The sequence below is a fragment of the Dinoponera quadriceps genome, unplaced genomic scaffold (assembly GCF_001313825.1).
Source record: "Dinoponera quadriceps isolate SergipeBrazil2010 unplaced genomic scaffold, ASM131382v1 scaffold1395, whole genome shotgun sequence".
Lineage (NCBI taxonomy): Eukaryota > Metazoa > Arthropoda > Insecta > Hymenoptera > Formicidae > Dinoponera > Dinoponera quadriceps.
This window is the reverse complement of record NW_014556488.1, coordinates 1844003-1862889: the sequence shown is the minus strand read 5'-3', so window position 1 is coordinate 1862889 and position 18887 is coordinate 1844003. Positions and strand designations below refer to the sequence as shown.

The window sequence follows — 18887 nt, the reverse complement described above, 5'->3', positions numbered from 1 at the left end:
GAGGGGGGGGGGAGAGGACAGAGCAGCGTCGAGGCAGGGAGGAAGGCATTCGAGACCGATTATCATAATCGCGCGTCATAACTCTGCAGGCTTGTCTACCTCGCCGGGGACCGATTGGGCCATCGAGCCACCGGCCGACGGGGGGAAGCGGGTCGGGAAGGAAGGGGGAAGGGGGAGATCGGGGGTGAAGGCTGGGGAGGGACCGGGGGAGGACTACCGGCTTCTAAGAGGAAGGAAGGAGAGAAAAAAGGCTTAAGAGGGAGGAACTGCCCACCGCTTAAAGAATCTCATCGAACAACCCACAAATTTATATCCAATTTGTATATTACCGCTCATTACTTAAACCCACCGCGTACATCGTCTATCGTCTCTCGCTGGTCTATGCGCCGCGAATCCCGAGCGGGATGACACTTCGCCGGGCCGTTCCGTCGGAGGACGGTCGAGGGATCGGGGGTTATTCGGCGGCGCGTTTCTCGACGTGGCCAACGGCAATCGGGTCGAAGTTAGTTAACGAGGATGGTATTCGTTATCGTGACGTATCATCTAGCCCTACGATCCCCCGAGGAACTCGTGATCGCTCGTAGTCGCGCGCGCGCGCGCGCGCTGCGATCGTTCGTTTCCCCACGAAATATCGTTGTACTCGGGCGGCCGCCGTCCACGTGACGGCTTCCCGATCGGGCGTTAATGGACACGTTAACTCACCGGTATCCATGGCCACTAGAGTGAGCGTGTACTCGGACATCAGCTCCCTGTCCAATGGCCGTAGGAGAAATATGTCGCCGGTGCTCGCGTTTATGCGAAATAAATCCGTGTCGCCCTCCTTGAGGAAGTACCGCACCTGGTCGTTGTACGGCGGCGTGTCCGCGTCGTATGCCTTGACCTTCGATGGCGACGGACGAGAAAAAACGGGGTTCGTTGGTGTAAAAAAGGCGTCGCTGAGAAGTACCGTTGATTTGCGCGCGCAAGAAGGAGGAAATCGATCGATTTAAAGACGTTCCTTTGTTTGTAAAGGCTCCGGCGGTAAACAACCGGTAAGGTCGAGTTCATCCTCCTGCTAAAATTTAAATTATCGCGCCTGATATCTCGTTCTTATTCGATCGATTTGCTCCCCGCATAGAAAATTTCGCGGGATCTAACCGGGACCCAGTCCGATCTCCCGAAATAATTATGGATTCTGGAACCTACGCGGGTTTTAGTTAACAGTATAATGTTTTGAACATACGATTTTAAGTGGGAAGCACAAACAGATCCTAATCGATCACCTTCTAAGATACTTTCCGTTTTCCATTTTAACAGATTGAACGAAATATATGAAATATTTTATTTACATTTCGAATATTCTCCTAATATTTTTATTATTCTAACGCTGTACTATTAAAATACGCAGTAAATATTCTTGTGCCTACCTGTATGATGAAGCCGCCACCCGGCGGAACCATGTTCTCCATAACGTGCGCGATATAAGGCGAGTCGAGGAAAACCGGCGCGTTGTCGTTGATGTCCAACACGGTGATGGTGACCTGAGCGACGTCACGGAGAGACATCTCGCCGACCTCCATCGCGCAGTCGTCACCGTGAATGATCAAGTGGTACCTGGCCTTACGCTCGAAGTTCAAGTTCTTTGCCACCCGAATCACCCCGCCGTCCTCAGAGATCGTGAAGTCCCGATTGTCGTCGCCCTTCGCGATGTTGTAACGCACCCTACCGTTCGCGCCCTCGTCCCGATCCATCGCCGACACCTGCGCCCGAACGAATCATCGCGATAACGAATGGTAATCACTCATGTAAAAAATTAAAGATTAGTAAGCTCAGTACAACACTCTTGCGAGTAAGAATGAAAATCTTTCGGCAATTATTACAGATATCACTTCAATCACATGACTGTGCAGAAAAAAGTGTTGGATTGAAGTAAATAATTACTGCAACACTCCTTAACAAATTTTTACTTGGGAGTAATATTTATTTGATCCAACTAAAATATTTTCCAAATAAATTATCCAAGTGAAATGTATCTGCTTAATTCAATAAAATAAAATTTACTTGAACCAAGCAAAATTTGGTAAAGAATATTACAGTAATTTACTTGGATCTAGCACATTTTTCTGTATACGATTGATTTCCAATTTCTTGATTATCATATCAAGCTAGACAATATGACAAACTTAGAACAACCAATATCAAATATTGATGTAAAAAAAAAATTAAAATTTAAGTTAAAAGTTAAATTAGGAGATTTTTCATAATTTTATATAATTTCATTGTTTCGAAATTGTCATTCTTGTCGGTCTCACTGACTTGGAGTACGCTGGCGCCGATGCTGGCGTTTTCGGCAACAGTGGCGGAGTATTGCTTGGGGTCGAACACCGGCGAGTTGTCGTTCTCGTCGAGCACTGCGACGGTGACGGTGATCGACGACGACCTCGGCGGCTCGCCCCGATCCTTGGCGGTGACCTGCAGGGTGTAGTTCGACGTCTGCTCGCGGTCCAACGGCCCGGAGACGCGCAGAAGCCCGTCCACGGTGCCCAACGTAAACGGCAAACTGTCGTTCTCCAGAGAATACTCCACGTAGCCGTTCCGACCTTCGTCCCGGTCGACGGCCTTGATCGACATCACCACCGTGTTGCTCGGCGCGTTCTCGATTATCGATATCTTTGTGGGCGATATGAACTCAGGCGACATGTCGTTCACGTCCAACAACACTACCGTCACCTGTCGCACGAGGAATGGTAGGTAACAACGTGTGGCTGCTTCGGAATTAGGAAGAGCAGCTGTCATCGACACCGGCTTCGATGTACATGTTCTCATTATGAGGCCTTCTCGGCCGACCTCGGCCGTCGATTTTCTTTCGCGCCGGAAATCTTATCGCGAGTCTAAATCCCGAAACTTTCTGCCTCGAGTATCGAAGGGTAAAGCATTAAGCCTTTAACATTCCCTACGCGGTAAACATTTTGAGCAAAACGTAATATATGATATTGCGCTACTTACGATGTTGAGAAATCGATTCGATTCACGAGGGTTTCGTTAATATTAATAAAATAAAAAACTGAAGTCATAACACAGTACTGACATAATTTTGTGACGACATTTTTTCCGACCTGCAAATTTCCAGGATTCAAGACTCACCTGTACCATGGAAGAGAGCGGCCGGGCGGGCGGCAACGGGCTGTCGGTGGCGCTCAGCACCAGGTTGTAAAACGGCTTCCGTTCACGATCGAGGGGTCGTTGCGTGAAGAGGGTGCCATTCGCACTCACCCCGAAGTCACCATCGTCGTCGCCGCCGACGACGGCGTAGATTACTCTGCCGTTGTCACCGGAGTCCAGGTCCTGAGCGGTCACAGTGAGCACCGGGGTGCCGACGGTCGCGTTCTCCATGATGTCGGCAGCGTGCGGACCGACCTCGAAGATCGGCACGTTGTCGTTCAGGTCGACGACGTTGCAGTAAACCGTCACCGTGGACGACAACGCCGGATCGCCGCCGTCCGTCGCTTGCACGACCAGGATGTAGTGCTGCACCTGGTGCGAGAAGATACATCGGTCATCTTTACTAACTCTCGGCATCTCCCGATAGTTATTCTTACGTAACTGTCCCCCCCAGTTAGAAGAATTTTACGAGGAACGATTTCTCCCGACTACCTCGAAGAGATCGAGTTTTCCTCGAGGAAGGTAGTCGTTCTGTCCGCCTCGACGGACGGGATTTCTTTTCAAAGCGTTACACAACGAAGGGTTGCGGCGATTGGTTTTATGGTTCTGTTAAAAAGCCCGGACTAATTTCGAGAAAGAAGAAAAAGAGGAGGACAAGGTGCACGAAGAGAGAGAGAGAGAGAGAGAGAGAGAGAGAGAGAGAGAGATGGACGCGAAGGCGAGATTTTCTCTCTCTCTCTTTCCCTCCTCGGACGGACACAGCCGCGCGCGCGCATTCGGTGCGCCGAAACTGCGCGAGGATTAACGTTTGCCCCTGTTATAAATCGTCCGGTAACAGGTCCTTTTAAGACCCGCACTTAACCGTTCTGCAAGGACTAAAATGTCAGTTTCGGCGCACGGCACCGTGCTATTTCTTTGTTTCCGATGCGCTTTCGCATACACGCGCGTACACGATACGCGCGCTTCATGGCCCCCGTAATGACGTCGGCCGGAACGCGTATCTGGAAGGGCATTACGTTAATGAAGGGTTCTATAAGCTACCCTTATCCCGCTCCTCTCGCGTATCCCTTCGCTACTCTTTCTAGTCCTATTCCTGGATAGGAGCCGTGACTAACACGCTCCCCCGCCGTGCTCTCACATGCGTGTCGTAAGAGAGCGTAAGACAGTGGCGTAGCCAACGAACCTGAAGTTACGAAACCGTCGATGTATCGTTATTATCATCGCGATAACGTTAACATCTCCGTCGCGTGGAATAATAACGGGGTAAACACGATTGAGCTAATAATAAAGCACAAGGCCAACGTTTCATCCGCGCGCAGATCTTCCGAACGCGTATCGTTAGTCGCAGATCTTCAAAGCAAGTATTGTTAACGCAGCATGCCGAATTATCTCAAATAATTCATCTTTCATCTGGACAAGTGAGAAACATATTTCGGAGTTTTCGCGTTCATTTTTCATTTTTCACTTTCGTTAAATCCAAAGAAATCGTTTCCCGTGTGTAATCAGTTGAGAAAAGAGGGTCGAGAAAAATGATTCGAAACCGTGCCATACCCCCCGCTCTCCGCCGTCTATCTTGCTTAAAGGGGATCGTCCGAGGTTCCATCGGGTTTACGCTACTGCGTCAGTCCGTAACGCGGCCGGGGAGTCTAAGTATGGCTTGTCTCCGAAATGCAGCACCGGTCCGCCATTAGTGACTGTCTGTTCATCGATCTGTCCGACTCTATGTTCTAGCGTTAAACCCTAAATTCTAGCGTTGCCCTCCGCGGCTATTATAATAGGTGCGCGCGGGAGACTGTGGAGAGGCGTGTCCCCGCTTGTAATAGCTGCCTCGGGCTCAGTCCGACACGTTTTAGCGGATACGCGTACGTCTTTTAGTTCCGACTTTATCTAAACGGAACTTCAGCACTCTCGTCTCGGGGCCGTTCCTCCTCCGGCGCATCCCTTTTATGACGGACATTCCTCCGACGATACGTCTACATATATAGTTTCAAACCGGCCGAATGTGTATGAGAACGACGCAATAAAATTTAATAAAAGTGGAAAGACTACACTGGGAGAGAGAAATTGAAATTTTGTGAAGTAAATGTTTCTCGTGACATTTTCTACGAAATTCACCGGTTAGGGCAAAATTCGACGGCGATGACGGAATATATTTTTGCGAGATATACCTGAGTTTTCTCACTAATTGGTTTATTCGCTAGGAATACAATTTTATTTCGCTATATTCAAGTAAACGTTTACTTGTATGAAATAAATTTTGTATTTCACAAATACAATTTTTAAGTCTTTTTTTTTATCGGTGTATAGTTACGTTAAGTTAAAATTAAATGGAGTAAAGAGTTTGTAGCTTATAGAATTCGCCGTTTACGTGAAATTATGAAGTACTATTGTTATATTTCATGCATTGAGGTTACATTTCGAGTTTCACGATAATATCAACGTACAATGGCTTCAAATTCATCGAATATGAATGTGTGTATGAATGACACGATAAGATTTAACAAAATGAATACGAAACGAAGTGAAATATGAAGTATCGTTGTTCTGGTTCGTGTTCCGAGTTACATATACACGGTCGAGACCATACCTGCTCGTAGTCGAGGCTCGCGGTGAGCGTGAACACGCCGGTGTTCGGGTTCAATGAGAACACGTCGTTTGCCCAGTCGGAGATCAGCACGTAGCTCAACTGACTGTTGGGTCCTTCAGCGTCGGCGTCCATCGCGACGACTTGGCCGACGCGGCTACCCCTCGGCACGTTCTCTGGGACGTCGAATGAGTAGGCCGTGCTTTGGAAGGTTGGCGCGTTGTCGTTGGTGTCGGTAACCTGAAACAGTTTCCGAGATTTCTCTTCAATTTAACATACCGATGAAATCTCGTGTCATTGATGACGCGAAGGTGAAGAGACGCGCGGACAAATTTTGATTCATGTACACAGATAGCCAGGGGGAGGCAGGGGGAGCTCCCCCTAAATTTCAGTAAGAGGGGAATAATTAAATTATGAAAATTATAAGGGTAGAAAAACGTAATTGATGCACAAGTCTATATTCCACAAAAAAGCTACAATATATGTTCGGTAATTAAAAACCAATGACGAAGCATTAGCAATGCTTTATGAAAATGAATTACTAAAATTTAGGGGGGTAATGAAAATTCCTCAATTTCACCACCAGACGTCAGTGCCTGCATTGCAATGATTTTCGGCCTATCTCAGATTTACTTATACTTTAGTATAAATACATAACACTGATTCCTGTAGGAGGTTTCAGGAGGGTCCAATCAAACGTTTTCAGTTATCTCAGCCGAGTTTCGAAGCAGCTGAGAAAAAGAAATGACAATGAACATTCCCGGTCGCGATAACAGCGATACCGTTTCTCATCACCTGGTTTTCGCCTCCGGTACGCATCCCGTTACACGAACTGAGCTTTTTATCCCGCGCGTTGACACGCTTCAAAACGCCGGTCGAATTTCCTTTCCGAGAACGGGAACTTTTTTCCCCTCTCCCCTTTGGAGAGCCGTGTCTCGAAGGAACAGTCTCGAGGTGAGTTGCTTTCATTTCGAGCGTCGGCGCCCTTCGTCGCTCCGTCCCTCGCGCGAAAGCGTAGAAAAGATTTACGGTCGTGCCGAGGAGCGTACATGCGCGCCTCTTAATAGACCCGGAAACCGTACGTGCGATCTTAAAATAAACACTCGGCGAATAAAATCGGCCGGTGGCTCGAATACGCGCACTCGACGTCATTCTTGGGTAAACACCGGCCGCCACCGGAAATATTCGCGCCGCTCACGCTCGCCTCATTCGTCTTCGAATTATTGTACTCGCTCTCCCTCTCGTTCTCCCTCTCTCCCTTTCTCTCTCTCTTTCTCTCTCTACTCCTTCTCTTTCTCTTTCTCTCCCTCTGCCTCTCTGCCGCCCGCGGTAGCCCCACAGAGCACGAGAAAATATTCTCAGGCCCCGCGGGCTATTTATCCATGTAACAATGCGCTCATTGTGATCGATCAGCGCGACGATGAAACGCAGGACGCGCAGGCAAGGATAAAAAGGACGACTCCCTCTCGGTCGGGGGGAGGGCGAATAATAAGTAACGCTAAACAGGATTTTTGTTACGCGTTTCAACGTTTCCCCCACGAGTGTTTGTCTCTCTCCTTCCTCTTCCTTTTTCGTTTCTTTCTCTCTCTCTCTTTCTTTCTTTCTTTCTCTTCTACAACAGCGACGAGACGATTAACACGGCGATTAACGATTCGGATGCCTCAATTCCCGGAGCTGTCTCTCTGCCTTTTTATCGTCCGAGGATTTCGTCGCGCGAATCCGAACGACCGGCGGACTGACATTTCCGCAAAGGGTGGATTTGCATTTTCTGCACGTTTGTCAAATCCGAACGGCCTCTCTCTCCCTCTCTCTCTCTCTCTCTCTCCTTCTAACGTCGTGTCGCATCGTTCCCGAAATACGGACGATAATTCAACGACGCGCGATGCGATGACGTCACGCAACGATCACGCACGATCGCATGCGTGTATACGCGCGCGCACGGTGAGAGAGAAGTATGTAAATTACATTATTCCCGCAGCGGCCTCTTTCTGATGAGCACGCGCGAGCGCGGCTACTATCGCGCCGGGGCCAATTTAATTAAATTTATCTCTCAGTAAATCGAGCCGAAACAAGACATCGTGATAGCGGCTTTGCATATTATCTCCTTTCATCGTTCGCTAGACGGGACGAACGGATTGGAAATGCGTCGTCGTCTGTCGACGACACGACGTGAGAGAAGCGACGTACACCGAATTGCGCGATCCTGCGTCTCCATCGGGGATATAATTCGTGGCTCGGCGAGCGTTTCCAAGATCGGCGAGCGATCGCCGCGCGGTACCGGAGTACAAGCGGCGAAGGTGGGCACGGTTTGATTAAGGAGGACTCCGGAGACGTTTGCAAAAAGCGACGGTGTCCCGAGACGGCGGCGGATGACGAGGGGCCAGCGAAAGGAGAAGACGAAGAAAAAGGATCGCTGACGACGGGGTGGAGGAGGACGAGTTATAAGAGAGAGAGAGAGAGAGAGAGAAAGACAGAGGAGGAGAGGCGCTTTGAACCTGCACGGGGGACGAAGGGACGGGACCCACGCGGGGGCCGGAGGTGGCCGAAGAACGGGGCCCAGATTCCGCGAGCGAGACATGTCGCGAGGCGGCAGAAAAGCGCGCTCACATCGCTGATGTCTGCCTGTGTAATGGAGTGTCCGGCGATGATCCGGTGATGATGGTGAAGCCGGAAACAAGTCCTGCTGACTGGAGTAAGCCGGAGGTGCGCATTGAGATATCTTCGTGCACAGACGACGCCCGGCGTCGCGCCGAGTCTCGAGCGCGTCGTCGAGGTACTCGAGTCGCGCGTAAATCCGACGGGACGAGCGCGATATGGAGAGTCTCGCAGGAGAGGAATCTCAAGGACGGACTCGATACTCCTCGGACCGAGGTACTTCTTCAAAATGACTCTACGCGCAGGGAGATAGATAGATGGATAGATAGATAGAGAGAGAGAGAGAGAGAGAGGGCGACTTTTCAACTATGGAGCGTGTTATTCCGGGTAGCGACAGCCTCTCGCCGTCGCTGCGCCACGTGTGTCTTATCCTTCTCCTCTTCCGAACGAGAACGGTGCGACGAGGATAAGAATCGAAGGAGAGGAATCGAAGAAGGAGATGAAAAAGTGATTCTCCCCGAAGGGGTCCGGGGAGATCGCTTGAACTTAGCGAGAGGAGCGCGAAATAGCGTAGAGAGGATGGAGAGAGAGAGAGAGAGAGAGGACAAGAGGACCAGATATAAGAGGGCAGAAGGGGCAGATTCCGCAACTGTCGAGCAATAGCGGGCCCTCTTTTACGGGGGCCCCGAAACCGCCGAGCTATGATCGGTTCTGGCATTCCTCTCCTTGCCTTCGGGAGCTGGATAGAATAGCGGGCGCGAGAACGAGTGGACGAGCGAGTGGGCGAAAGACAGGCGAAGCGAGTTCCTCAAAGGAATTCCGACCATTACACGTCATAAGGATCATTTTTGCGATTGTCTCCGAAAGGAGACGGTACGACCTGGGCCACCGGACCGGGGGCCTCTCCGCGGGCCTTCGTCGAACGGCCTACCCGGGGCCGGGTTCGCGTTTTTTATCGCCGCGAATCGTTTCGGCGGGATCGCGTAATGAATTATAAGGCGGGACGCGCGATACTCTCGGGCGTGCGATTCCGCCTGGCCGTAGCGTGCTTAGAATTAGGGGTATTAACGGACACGTGGATATTCCGACCTATCGACGTCGAGGGTTTCCGGAGTAGACACTTCATTTTCGGGATTAATACGGCAACGAGAGACGGAGGGTAGAACGTGAAGTGGAAAGCGCGCTGAGAGGATATTGTGGCGAAAATTACCGCGAAATTCTGCTGTAACGCTGGATCAAAATTATAACTGAGATTATTGTAATCTTTCGAGCGTGCCCCGGTCTTTAGAGATGTAAAATACAATGGAATACATCGCTAAAGATTACAATATACATATCATAATATCAGTTATAATTCCGGCACGGTTCCACATTACAAGATTTGGTGACAATTTTTACTACAATATTTCATCCGTGTCCGTCGATATTTCGACTACCGATAATCTCTCGGAGAGTATTTCTCGCGTTTGTCTCAGGTTGCTCAGGCGCGATTTTTTCCGAACGCTCGCTGCAATTTGAATAACAATCAACCGCGACGGTGAGTTTCGCAACGCGTCGATTCTCGAACGCTGAAGTACCGCTGGTATTCTCAAGCGACATAAAACTAGCGTAACCGGGACGTATCGGTGTGCAAAAGAATTTCTCTATCTCTCTCTCTCTTATGCCCGCGTGGCGAAATATCGAAAATGGCATTTGTCGGGGAGTCGAGAAGGCAGGCGAGCGATCGTCAGGACGAAGATAGAGAGCGGCCGATTGTTCCTGGCCCGTAGGAATGCTCAATGCGCGGGGTCAAGTCGATAATGCATTAGACACGTCCTCGTGTGCCGAAAGGTCGCCGACGACTTCCTACTATAACTGTAACCTATTGCTTCATATCGACGAATCCCCTCGTGGTTAAATAATAATCGGCGCTCGTGATGGAATTCGGTCGCGAGCAAATGGCACCGGCTAATTTCTCCTCGCGAAGGATCCGCCACGCGCGAGCAGTCCTGCGGTGGAACCAATTTCGCACGAGAAGATACGCGCGAGGCTCCTCGGAGTTTTTCGGAATTTTCACTCGACGAAACGCCCACAAACGCGAGGACACATATCGAGACGAGTGTGAGGCAATTACGACGGTAGGAGAAAAAGCTGACAGAGGACATTTCACGCGCAACATCTGCGCCATGTGTGTGCTGCACTAACCGGCAGAACAGCCTCGACACGCGATGTAGGTTATTAGAACTTTCTAACCGGTCATCATTACTGATTTGTTATTTATTTCCTTTTGATCCTTGTTGCGTATTATTTATTCATCATTCAGAGAAGCGGAACTACGCCTCACAGCAGTATATGATGATAATAACAACAATACGGGCGGTTAATAATAACTTTATGGTGCCGAAAAACTGATAGATAAGTGATACAACGCAAAAAACAAAAATAAAGACACGCGGGAAAAGAGTGTTAGATTCGAGAAAATAATTACTCCTTAGCAAACCCTCGTAGAAATTTTATTTTTTGAGCAGTTACTGGATAATTATATCAACTTCCGTCTAACAACTGAAGAATAAAACTACTTAAGATCCTAATCAGGATATAGCGCTTTTCCTGCAGTTACTTCGCGCAAAAGATGCGCAAAATCTGAACTGCATTCGCTGGACGAAAACAGAATAATAAATGGACAAAAAATTAATCAATTGATTAATAAGCGAACCTGCTGCTCATAGAAAACGGACAGTTTTGTTCTAGAAATATCTCTGAAATAAGACTTTATCAAGATCTTACGCAATATTGTTGCAACTAATGAGAATGCACTAATACTAGACAGTAACCGGATGGGTGTCCAGGAAAATTGCGTGCATTTCTACCAGGAAATTTTTACTTGGATGAAGTAAATATTACTTAATCCAAGTAAAAACCTACCAAGGAGTATTGGAGTAATTAATTGATTGAATCCGGTACTTTTTTTCTATGTAGAATCGGTAATCTGTCGCTGTGACAGCTTGGTGTTAATGTCCAGAAATTGAACGTTAATGTTGAAATTTTCACGGTCGTGAAGCACCGGTGACCGATAATCACACGATAATAGCCACTTAATTATATGGTTATCTAAAGACGTATCGTTGCACTCACATGTATGGTGAGCACGATGTCCCTGTGCTGCAGTCCATCGTCGGCGCGCACCTTCAACAGGTACTTCTCCTTCGTTTCTCTGTCCAAGGCCTCAGCGAGGCTCAACTGGCCGGTGGACGAGTCGAGGTTGAATTGATTCTCCGCGTCGTAGTCGTCGTTCGCGGATTCGGGCTTACCGTTCGACCCGAGACGATGATTCGGCACCAGGGTGTAGGTCAGAGTGCCTATGGTGTCCGGATCGTCGGCCTTGAGCACGGTGATCACGGTGTGCGGCGGCGCCTCCTCGGAGATATCGAATTTCCACGAGCCCGGACCCCACGTAGGCGCCACGTCGTTCTTGTCCAACACTCTCACGTGCACCTGTACAATCAAAATGTAACAATTACAGGTAAGTCGCTCGCGAGTCGTACGTCTTATCGGCTCTGTCCGGGCGATCAAGTCATCGGTGGTGACTCGACGGTGTGTATACAAACGAAACGTCGAGCTCAGAGGGGAACGTCGTCGTCGTCGTCGTCGGGGAGAGAATTTTCGTGTTTCCGACCGAATCGACGTGGCTTATCGATCGATGTCATCGATCGTCGCGCGAAGGACATGCATCGTAGAAGGGAGAACCCTTCTTCAGAAGCGAGACACTCGAGTAATTTTATCGTCGGATCTCTTGTTTCGCGCGAGGATCATTATTACGAGACGAGAATATCTCAAGGGAAACGGAGGGGGGGGGGGAAGGGAGGGGCCGAGAGACGAATCTTCCGCGATCGGGGGAAGCCGAAAAAATTCGCGAGGTTTCGGCTCGACCCCGAGGACGTAATTATGTGCGGAGGAAACGTCGTAGCGCACGCGCAGTCACGGTACGCATGCGAAGACTCGTGAGAAAGTCGGTTTTTCGATCCCGCTTGTGCATGTCTCATTTCATTAAATTCTCAGTCACGTCAGCGGCCCAAGGTTTATGTGACTACCAATAGGCAGTATATCGGAGAGTGGGGGGAGAGAGAGGGATGAGCGAACTATTGATAAAGCAAGTAATGCGGGAATGGAGGGAGTTCAGTCAATGTACGGACGGCAGTTTTGCGTTGACGGAGAGATATAAATTCAGATCTCGTTTCGGTACAGTAACTAAGATAGCTTAGACAGAAGTGAAAAGAAAGATACGTTCAAATGTCAAAGTGAGGCTTCGCGTAATGTTTTGAGAGTGTTTATCGTTATGGTCGCGCTCGGGCGACCATGCACGCGTCGTCATCAGGTTCTGTAGATCGCTGAATACAAATCCGATATCAAAATTGACAAATTCGAAACTGTGGATTCAATATGGCGAATGTCGAAACTTAAAGAATGTCCGAATTGTTGCGAAAATTTATTTTCAATTGTTGACTGGGACATCGTATTCAGCGACGTATAAAAAATCCTTAAATTGAAAAAAAATATATAGTTGAAAGATATTTGGTAAATCGTCGATGATCTAATTTACAGCCTTTCCGCAACACACCGCATATTGAAACATGAATATCTTATTAATCATAGCTATAGACACAAAAAAAATCTTTTTGAGGGCTGCAGGACCTGACAATGTATTTAATTTTGATCGCAATGAAACTTCTCCAGCACGTCACATATCGTAGTTATAGTATGATAAAATACGTGGAAATAATCTTTCGCAACTTCCATTGCAAGTTTCTCAAAATTGTGACGTAATAGAGAAATTTGGAAGCCGGATTCGTATTCAGCGTCCAAAAAACTGTTGGAAATGACTAGTCTCAATCTGATGTCCGAAAAAAATTATCTTTTGTTGAACTGTATAATTAGAGCCATTAAAATACCACCATTATAGCCATTATAGCATTACACTATAATGCTGCATCAAGGCAAGACGATAATTTGTATAGTATAATATCTCGACATTCTTCATCGATCTTTCAAGTTCGATGGAGGGATTAATATAGAAGCGAAATTTAGATTGGAATATACCGTAACGAGAAGTAAATCAATCGCGATAATCATATTTGCTAACGACACCTATTGAACGTTTCCATACGCGTAAATTATGCGAATCCTCTATTGCAATTTCCAAGCTTTGCTCGAAGCTTTAACAGGGGAGAGGGAGAGAGGAAGAAAGAGAAAGAGAGAGAGAGAAAGAAGGAAGACTCGATTAAAATACTTTCTCGTGTGAGTCACTCCTCTCTCTCTCTTTCGCGGAAGAGAGGCGCGAATCGTTTTTCTTTTATGGCCACACGGTAACCTCGGCCGTGGTGATTCTTGTGTGTACATAATCCCGTCGACGAATAAATACGCGGATATTTCTCAGGGAGCTTTATGTAACGGGCGATCCCGAAGGCGCGCATCTGTCTTCCTAGTAATTAGTCGGACCTCCCCTGTCATTGATGGAACGGTTACCATCGATTATTGCTCTCGAATGTCTAGGAGCGCCTATCGCCGACGAGACGACGTTTCTGGATGACGAAATGTAAGTCGAGAGAGCTCTCCTGAGAAGGACAGAGAGAGAGAGAGAGAGAGAGAGAGACGGATTAAGTGAAAATAAATCGTCGCGAGATCTCGCTGGCTGCCGCTGTAAATCGCGTGTAACCCAGATGTACTCGATCTCTCCGCCCGGATGAACTTATGCGCTTATGCAACGCGTGATCGACTCGTGTCGCGTCGTCGTAGGCGATCCCGGCCACGAGGATCGACTTAGTGCGTTTCTCGCGCGTTATTGAGACATTACGTTACCTGGAACTTTTATAGTTCGATCGTCGAGCGGCGGTTGCACACCCGAAAAAACGACAGAGTGAGGGAAAGAGAGGGGGAGACGTGTTTCTCGTCTTTATTCTCCCTCGTTATTTTTTACCAACCGCAAGAACGGCGATCGCTCGCAATTCATCGAATGTTAAGCCAATAACTGTTACGAACAGCGTCGGTGCAAAAAATCGAGACGATAAGGGATATCGATAACGAGCCGCCCGGGCCCCGGTCTCGTTTGCCTAATGTATTCGCGTGTACCGAGCGGAAGGGGGAGAGGTATGGGGTGGGGGGGCTACTTTGACGGCGTTCGAGGTAAATTTATGCAAAGTCCATCGAAGCGGGTCCACCGCGTCTTCGGTAATTATAGGAGAGCCGGCGTGTCATTAATAGCGCGACCGGCTATCGACAGTCCGTATTAAACAGCTACGTGGCGTATCTTAACTCGAAATATAGTTTCGCACGATCATAGTTCGCACGATTCGCGGAGATAAGGCCTTATCGGTCGGTCGTATGTTCGACGGCCCGTTAATGACGCGACAACGGTGCGAATTGTTGTGAAATCTCCGCCACCCGTGCATGAATGTTGCCCGCCGACGAAACGAACCGACACTTATTTCAGGCAGCGAGAACGCCTCTGCCGCGTAAATAACGCGCTTCGCCGTCCACCGGTGATCGACGTTAATCGCACGGTATTAAACGATTCTCACAATTCCCAACGAGACGCACAATTTATCGATGCATTCGTTATAGTTTTAGAGTTTCGAAAAAAAATCGGTTTCTCTTATTTTTTCTCATATATTTCTTCGGTTTCTGTTCCAAGGGTAAGAAAATTCGTTGAGAGAAATTCACAGGTTACATTTATTTTTTTCTTTTTTCGTACGAAAGATATAAAACTGAGAAAATCCGCGAAAAAATGGGGGAAAAACCGGTTTTTCCGGAACCTTAAAATTATAGCGGTCGTCGTTTATGTCAATTATATGTCACGCGAGCCAGCAATGAAAAGAGAAGAACAAGGGAAATAAGGAAGGACACAGCAGGAGGGAACAATGGCTCACGGAAGGATGCCACCCTGATTCGTCGGTAATGGGGTAAGCTCACTTGCCGCGGCAGCTTCTCAACTACCGCCCGCGAACCCGCCATTTGCGAACGATTGCATCAGCCGCCAACGCCGGTCGGCGGTAATTCTAATTAACTCAGTCTCCGCCGCCCCGCGTCTCTTGGAATAAGTAACGCGCGACTGTGTAATTGCCCCGGGGGGGGAAACAATAATTCGCTAATTCAGCGTTAGTTAATGCGGAGACCGTCGCGATGCGCATACTTGCAGCCTTGGCTCCGATTGCATCAATGTTACCTACCGCGCCAGACCCAATCAGGGTTGCGCCATAGATTTGAAGGTTACGTCTACATGGATATTTTACGTACACTGTACACTACGTGATGTTTACACGAATTTTTTGTCATATACACAATGTAAGCTATGTAAGATATAATAAACTGCATAGCACAATGCAAAGATTGCATGACAGTTCAAAGATTTCTCATAGCCTCTACACAGCAGACATGTTAGTTTATAGTTTGCATTGTGTATGTATTACATGTAGACATAGACTATTATATTTTACGCGTCGACGCGCACACACACACACACACACACACACACACAAAACTCTGATCCTAATTAACATAATTAGAAAATTCCTGAATATTGTTTCGCAATCACGCCTACAGAGTACACAGCCGAGAGAAGCCGTAAAGTTGCTGCTTCTCTCAATAAAAATGTAAGAATTCGCGCGGCACATCGGGAGAGATAAAAAAAAATTTCCGATCGGACTCTCCGCTCCTCGAACAGCGATCTCGGAATGGTGTGCGGTTGAATTGTCGGGAGACACCCGCCGCCTCCATTGACACGTCCTTCGGCCGAAATACTCCGAGCGACCTCAAATAAACACCCCTTAAATGGATTTTACATCGACTCGGGGCAGAGAGGTAGCGCCTATTCGCGGGCGTGGAGAAACGTGTCTCGCGCGAGGCCGTCTTTCCTGCGTCGGCGTTGAAATCACCGGCGTCGAAGTCACCGGCGTGGGGAAACGCCGCGTGAACCTCGCCGAGTCGCGCCGAAACTTCCAACCTCTCGAGACTCCGGCCGCTTCGTGCGTTACAACCTCTCTCTCTCCTCCTGTTTTTCCTTTTCTTTCGCTTTCTCTCTCCGTCCCTCTCGAATTTTCTCTCTCTCTCTCTCTCTCTCTCTCTCTCTCTCTCTCTCTCTCTCTCTTTCTCGTCGTTGTCGCGAGCGAGAGTGGCCGCGACACTCGACGTCATCGTCACGAGCGAACAGGAACAACGAGCAACGAGGCAACGGCAACAATAAGCAGACAAATCAGTGCGGTCGTATAGCTGTCTCTCGGCTGCGATCCCACCCTTTCCTCTCACTCTCTTTCTCATTCTTTCTCTCGGCCGACGTCTCTCTCTCTCTCTCTCTGTCTCGCTCGCTGCGCTCTACCTTTTCTCCTTCGCTCTTTCAGCCGATCTCTCGCTCTTTCTTTCCCTTCGTTCGACGCGAGAGCGCGCGGTATATGGGCGGTAAGAAACGCCCGGAGAGCATTCGGAGTGCAAGGAAAGATGGTATCTGCGTCAGCGCGGTCGGGGATCAGCGGATCGGATCGAGTCGCTCAGCGGGGGTTTCTTTGGGTCATGCACGAAGTGAGTCCCATTCTTCTGGGGTCCGCTGGCCCCGCTCGCCCGCGCGTCCCGCCGCTCCCGGGTCCACCGCCTCCCGACGGCCCCCCCTTCACGTTCCCCGGCTCGCCTCTCGCCGTCTTCGCGACCGTGGCATGCAGGCCGATATACTCCTCGCCCGTGCGCAAGCTCGTCCCCGCTCGCCTCGCTGTGTCCCTTTTACCCGAACGGGTTCCTATGGGTTCTCTATGAGGGGTCGAACCACTGACATCGACCGATTAATAACGCGTCTTCGTGGGGGCCCACATGACCCACGACGACGACGACGTGGAGGAGGAGAAGAACGATCAAACGCGGACAACGAGGATTTAAAGGGTATACTGCGATTCCGTATAACGAGCGGAGACAATAAGATACGCATCTGATGATCGCCAACCTCGTAAGGAAATTTTCCAAACGTTTACAAGTATAGTATAGTATAGATTCTGGTTCAGATTACCCAAGCTTATCCTAAGTAAGTGTAACATGTTGCGATACCAATTAGGAACCCCATTCTTATCTCATTTGTAAGAATACTTTAGGGAAATGTTGGCCAGAGCAAATGGAATCTATCTGGGCTTCCCATGTATAATCGAAACTTGATTTAGTTGGTTAATCGGAACAGATCTCATTTCGATCCTGAAATTTTCTATGTGGGAAACCAGATAGATCCCATTTTCCTTATCCGGAGCTTTCCGGATATTTTATTAAATATAAAATAGAAATTTCAACAGAACACTCTGGGTAAACGTTCGACTGAGAAATTGGAATCTGTCTGGGTTTTTTACTTAGAATCGTATTTTTGAAACATTACATTTCTAATCTTGAATTCCCAATTAAAACCCATCATTTTTTTTTTTTTTGGAAAATCGTAATAAATTCCATTGGACGCCAGACAATTTTCTATGCGGGACTGGCGGCTCTCCTGTCGTGCGACGGGGAAATTCGAGGGGACTCGAAGGGTGGGACAATACATATTAAGTATAACGGAGAAAGATGATTTATCTTGGAAGCTCGTCGGGATTCCTCGAGCCGTTCGGCACTCGTTGACTCTAAATTCCGATGCGAGGATTCGTGCCGGTCGTCGTCGACTAAACTCAGAACACGATTCAAAATACGATTCAGAACGCGCTTGCGGTATTGGAGATTCACCTGGCTGGTTGTTAATGATAACCGCGAGCGGGATCGCGCGCGAAAGAACTCGCGGATCGCGAAGAGAGGCAGGCGGATCGTAGCCGTTCGCGCGATTAACGCGCGATTTTCCGCTACCCGCATGACCGCCGCTCGCGTGGGATTCGAAAATTCGCGATGTGTATCTGCTAATGGTTGCTTTACGCCTCGCGGTTGCCAGCCGCGCTCGAGAGCGACGAGAGCGTGCGGTTGCAACGATGTAGCGTTATCGCGACGTAATTATTAGCCGGTTATTACGCGCGCGGCTGCGCCCGTTCCTCCTCGTAGCCCCCGACACTCTCTCTCCCACACAATCGAGCAGTCGTAATTTTTTTAAGTGATTAATTAAGATGCCGTTTTCTCAGAACCTAATGAATTCCTCTTCCTTCTCTCCCTCTCTTTTCCCCCCTCGCTCGCTGCCGTTCGTTTGTCAGAACGAACTACGAATCGAGAATTGGTATTTGCGCACGGTGAAAAATAGTTAAAAATGGCCCACTGAAATTTTGTGTTACTTGAAACGAAGAATGTGTGAGAAAGTACACAAATATAACGTTAAATTCACACACTCGCGACTTGTCAAAACATACGTTGATAAGACGAATATGTTAATTTAACATTACATTTGCGCACTTTCCAACACATCCCCCGTGTTAAAGTAACACACAATTTCAGCGGAACTTTTTCAACAACGCAACAAAATTACTATGTGCATTCCCCGCTCAGAAAAGTCCATCACGTAATTGTGCACTCTCGGTAATAAAACGTGAAAAATGAATTCCCGACATTTCGAGAAGTCGCATGACCGCCAAAGCCGTCAAGTTCATGCGGAACTTTT

At 48.4% G+C, this 18887-nt stretch overlaps 1 protein-coding gene across 1 annotated transcript in view; it reads right to left on the bottom strand.

Moving 5' to 3' along the window:
• LOC106747787 (cadherin-related tumor suppressor) overlaps positions 1-18887 on the bottom strand; it is a 90809-nt gene that overhangs the window by 16340 nt on the left and 55582 nt on the right. Inside the window, exons 2-7 of the mRNA XM_014625687.1 lie at positions 11435-11794; positions 5729-5965; positions 3124-3513; positions 2296-2709; positions 1407-1739; positions 703-880 (exon numbers count right to left, since the gene is read on the bottom strand). Of these exons, the coding sequence (XP_014481173.1) occupies positions 703-880; positions 1407-1739; positions 2296-2709; positions 3124-3513; positions 5729-5965; positions 11435-11794 (1912 nt within the window). The remainder of the gene's footprint in view (positions 1-702; positions 881-1406; positions 1740-2295; positions 2710-3123; positions 3514-5728; positions 5966-11434; positions 11795-18887) is intronic.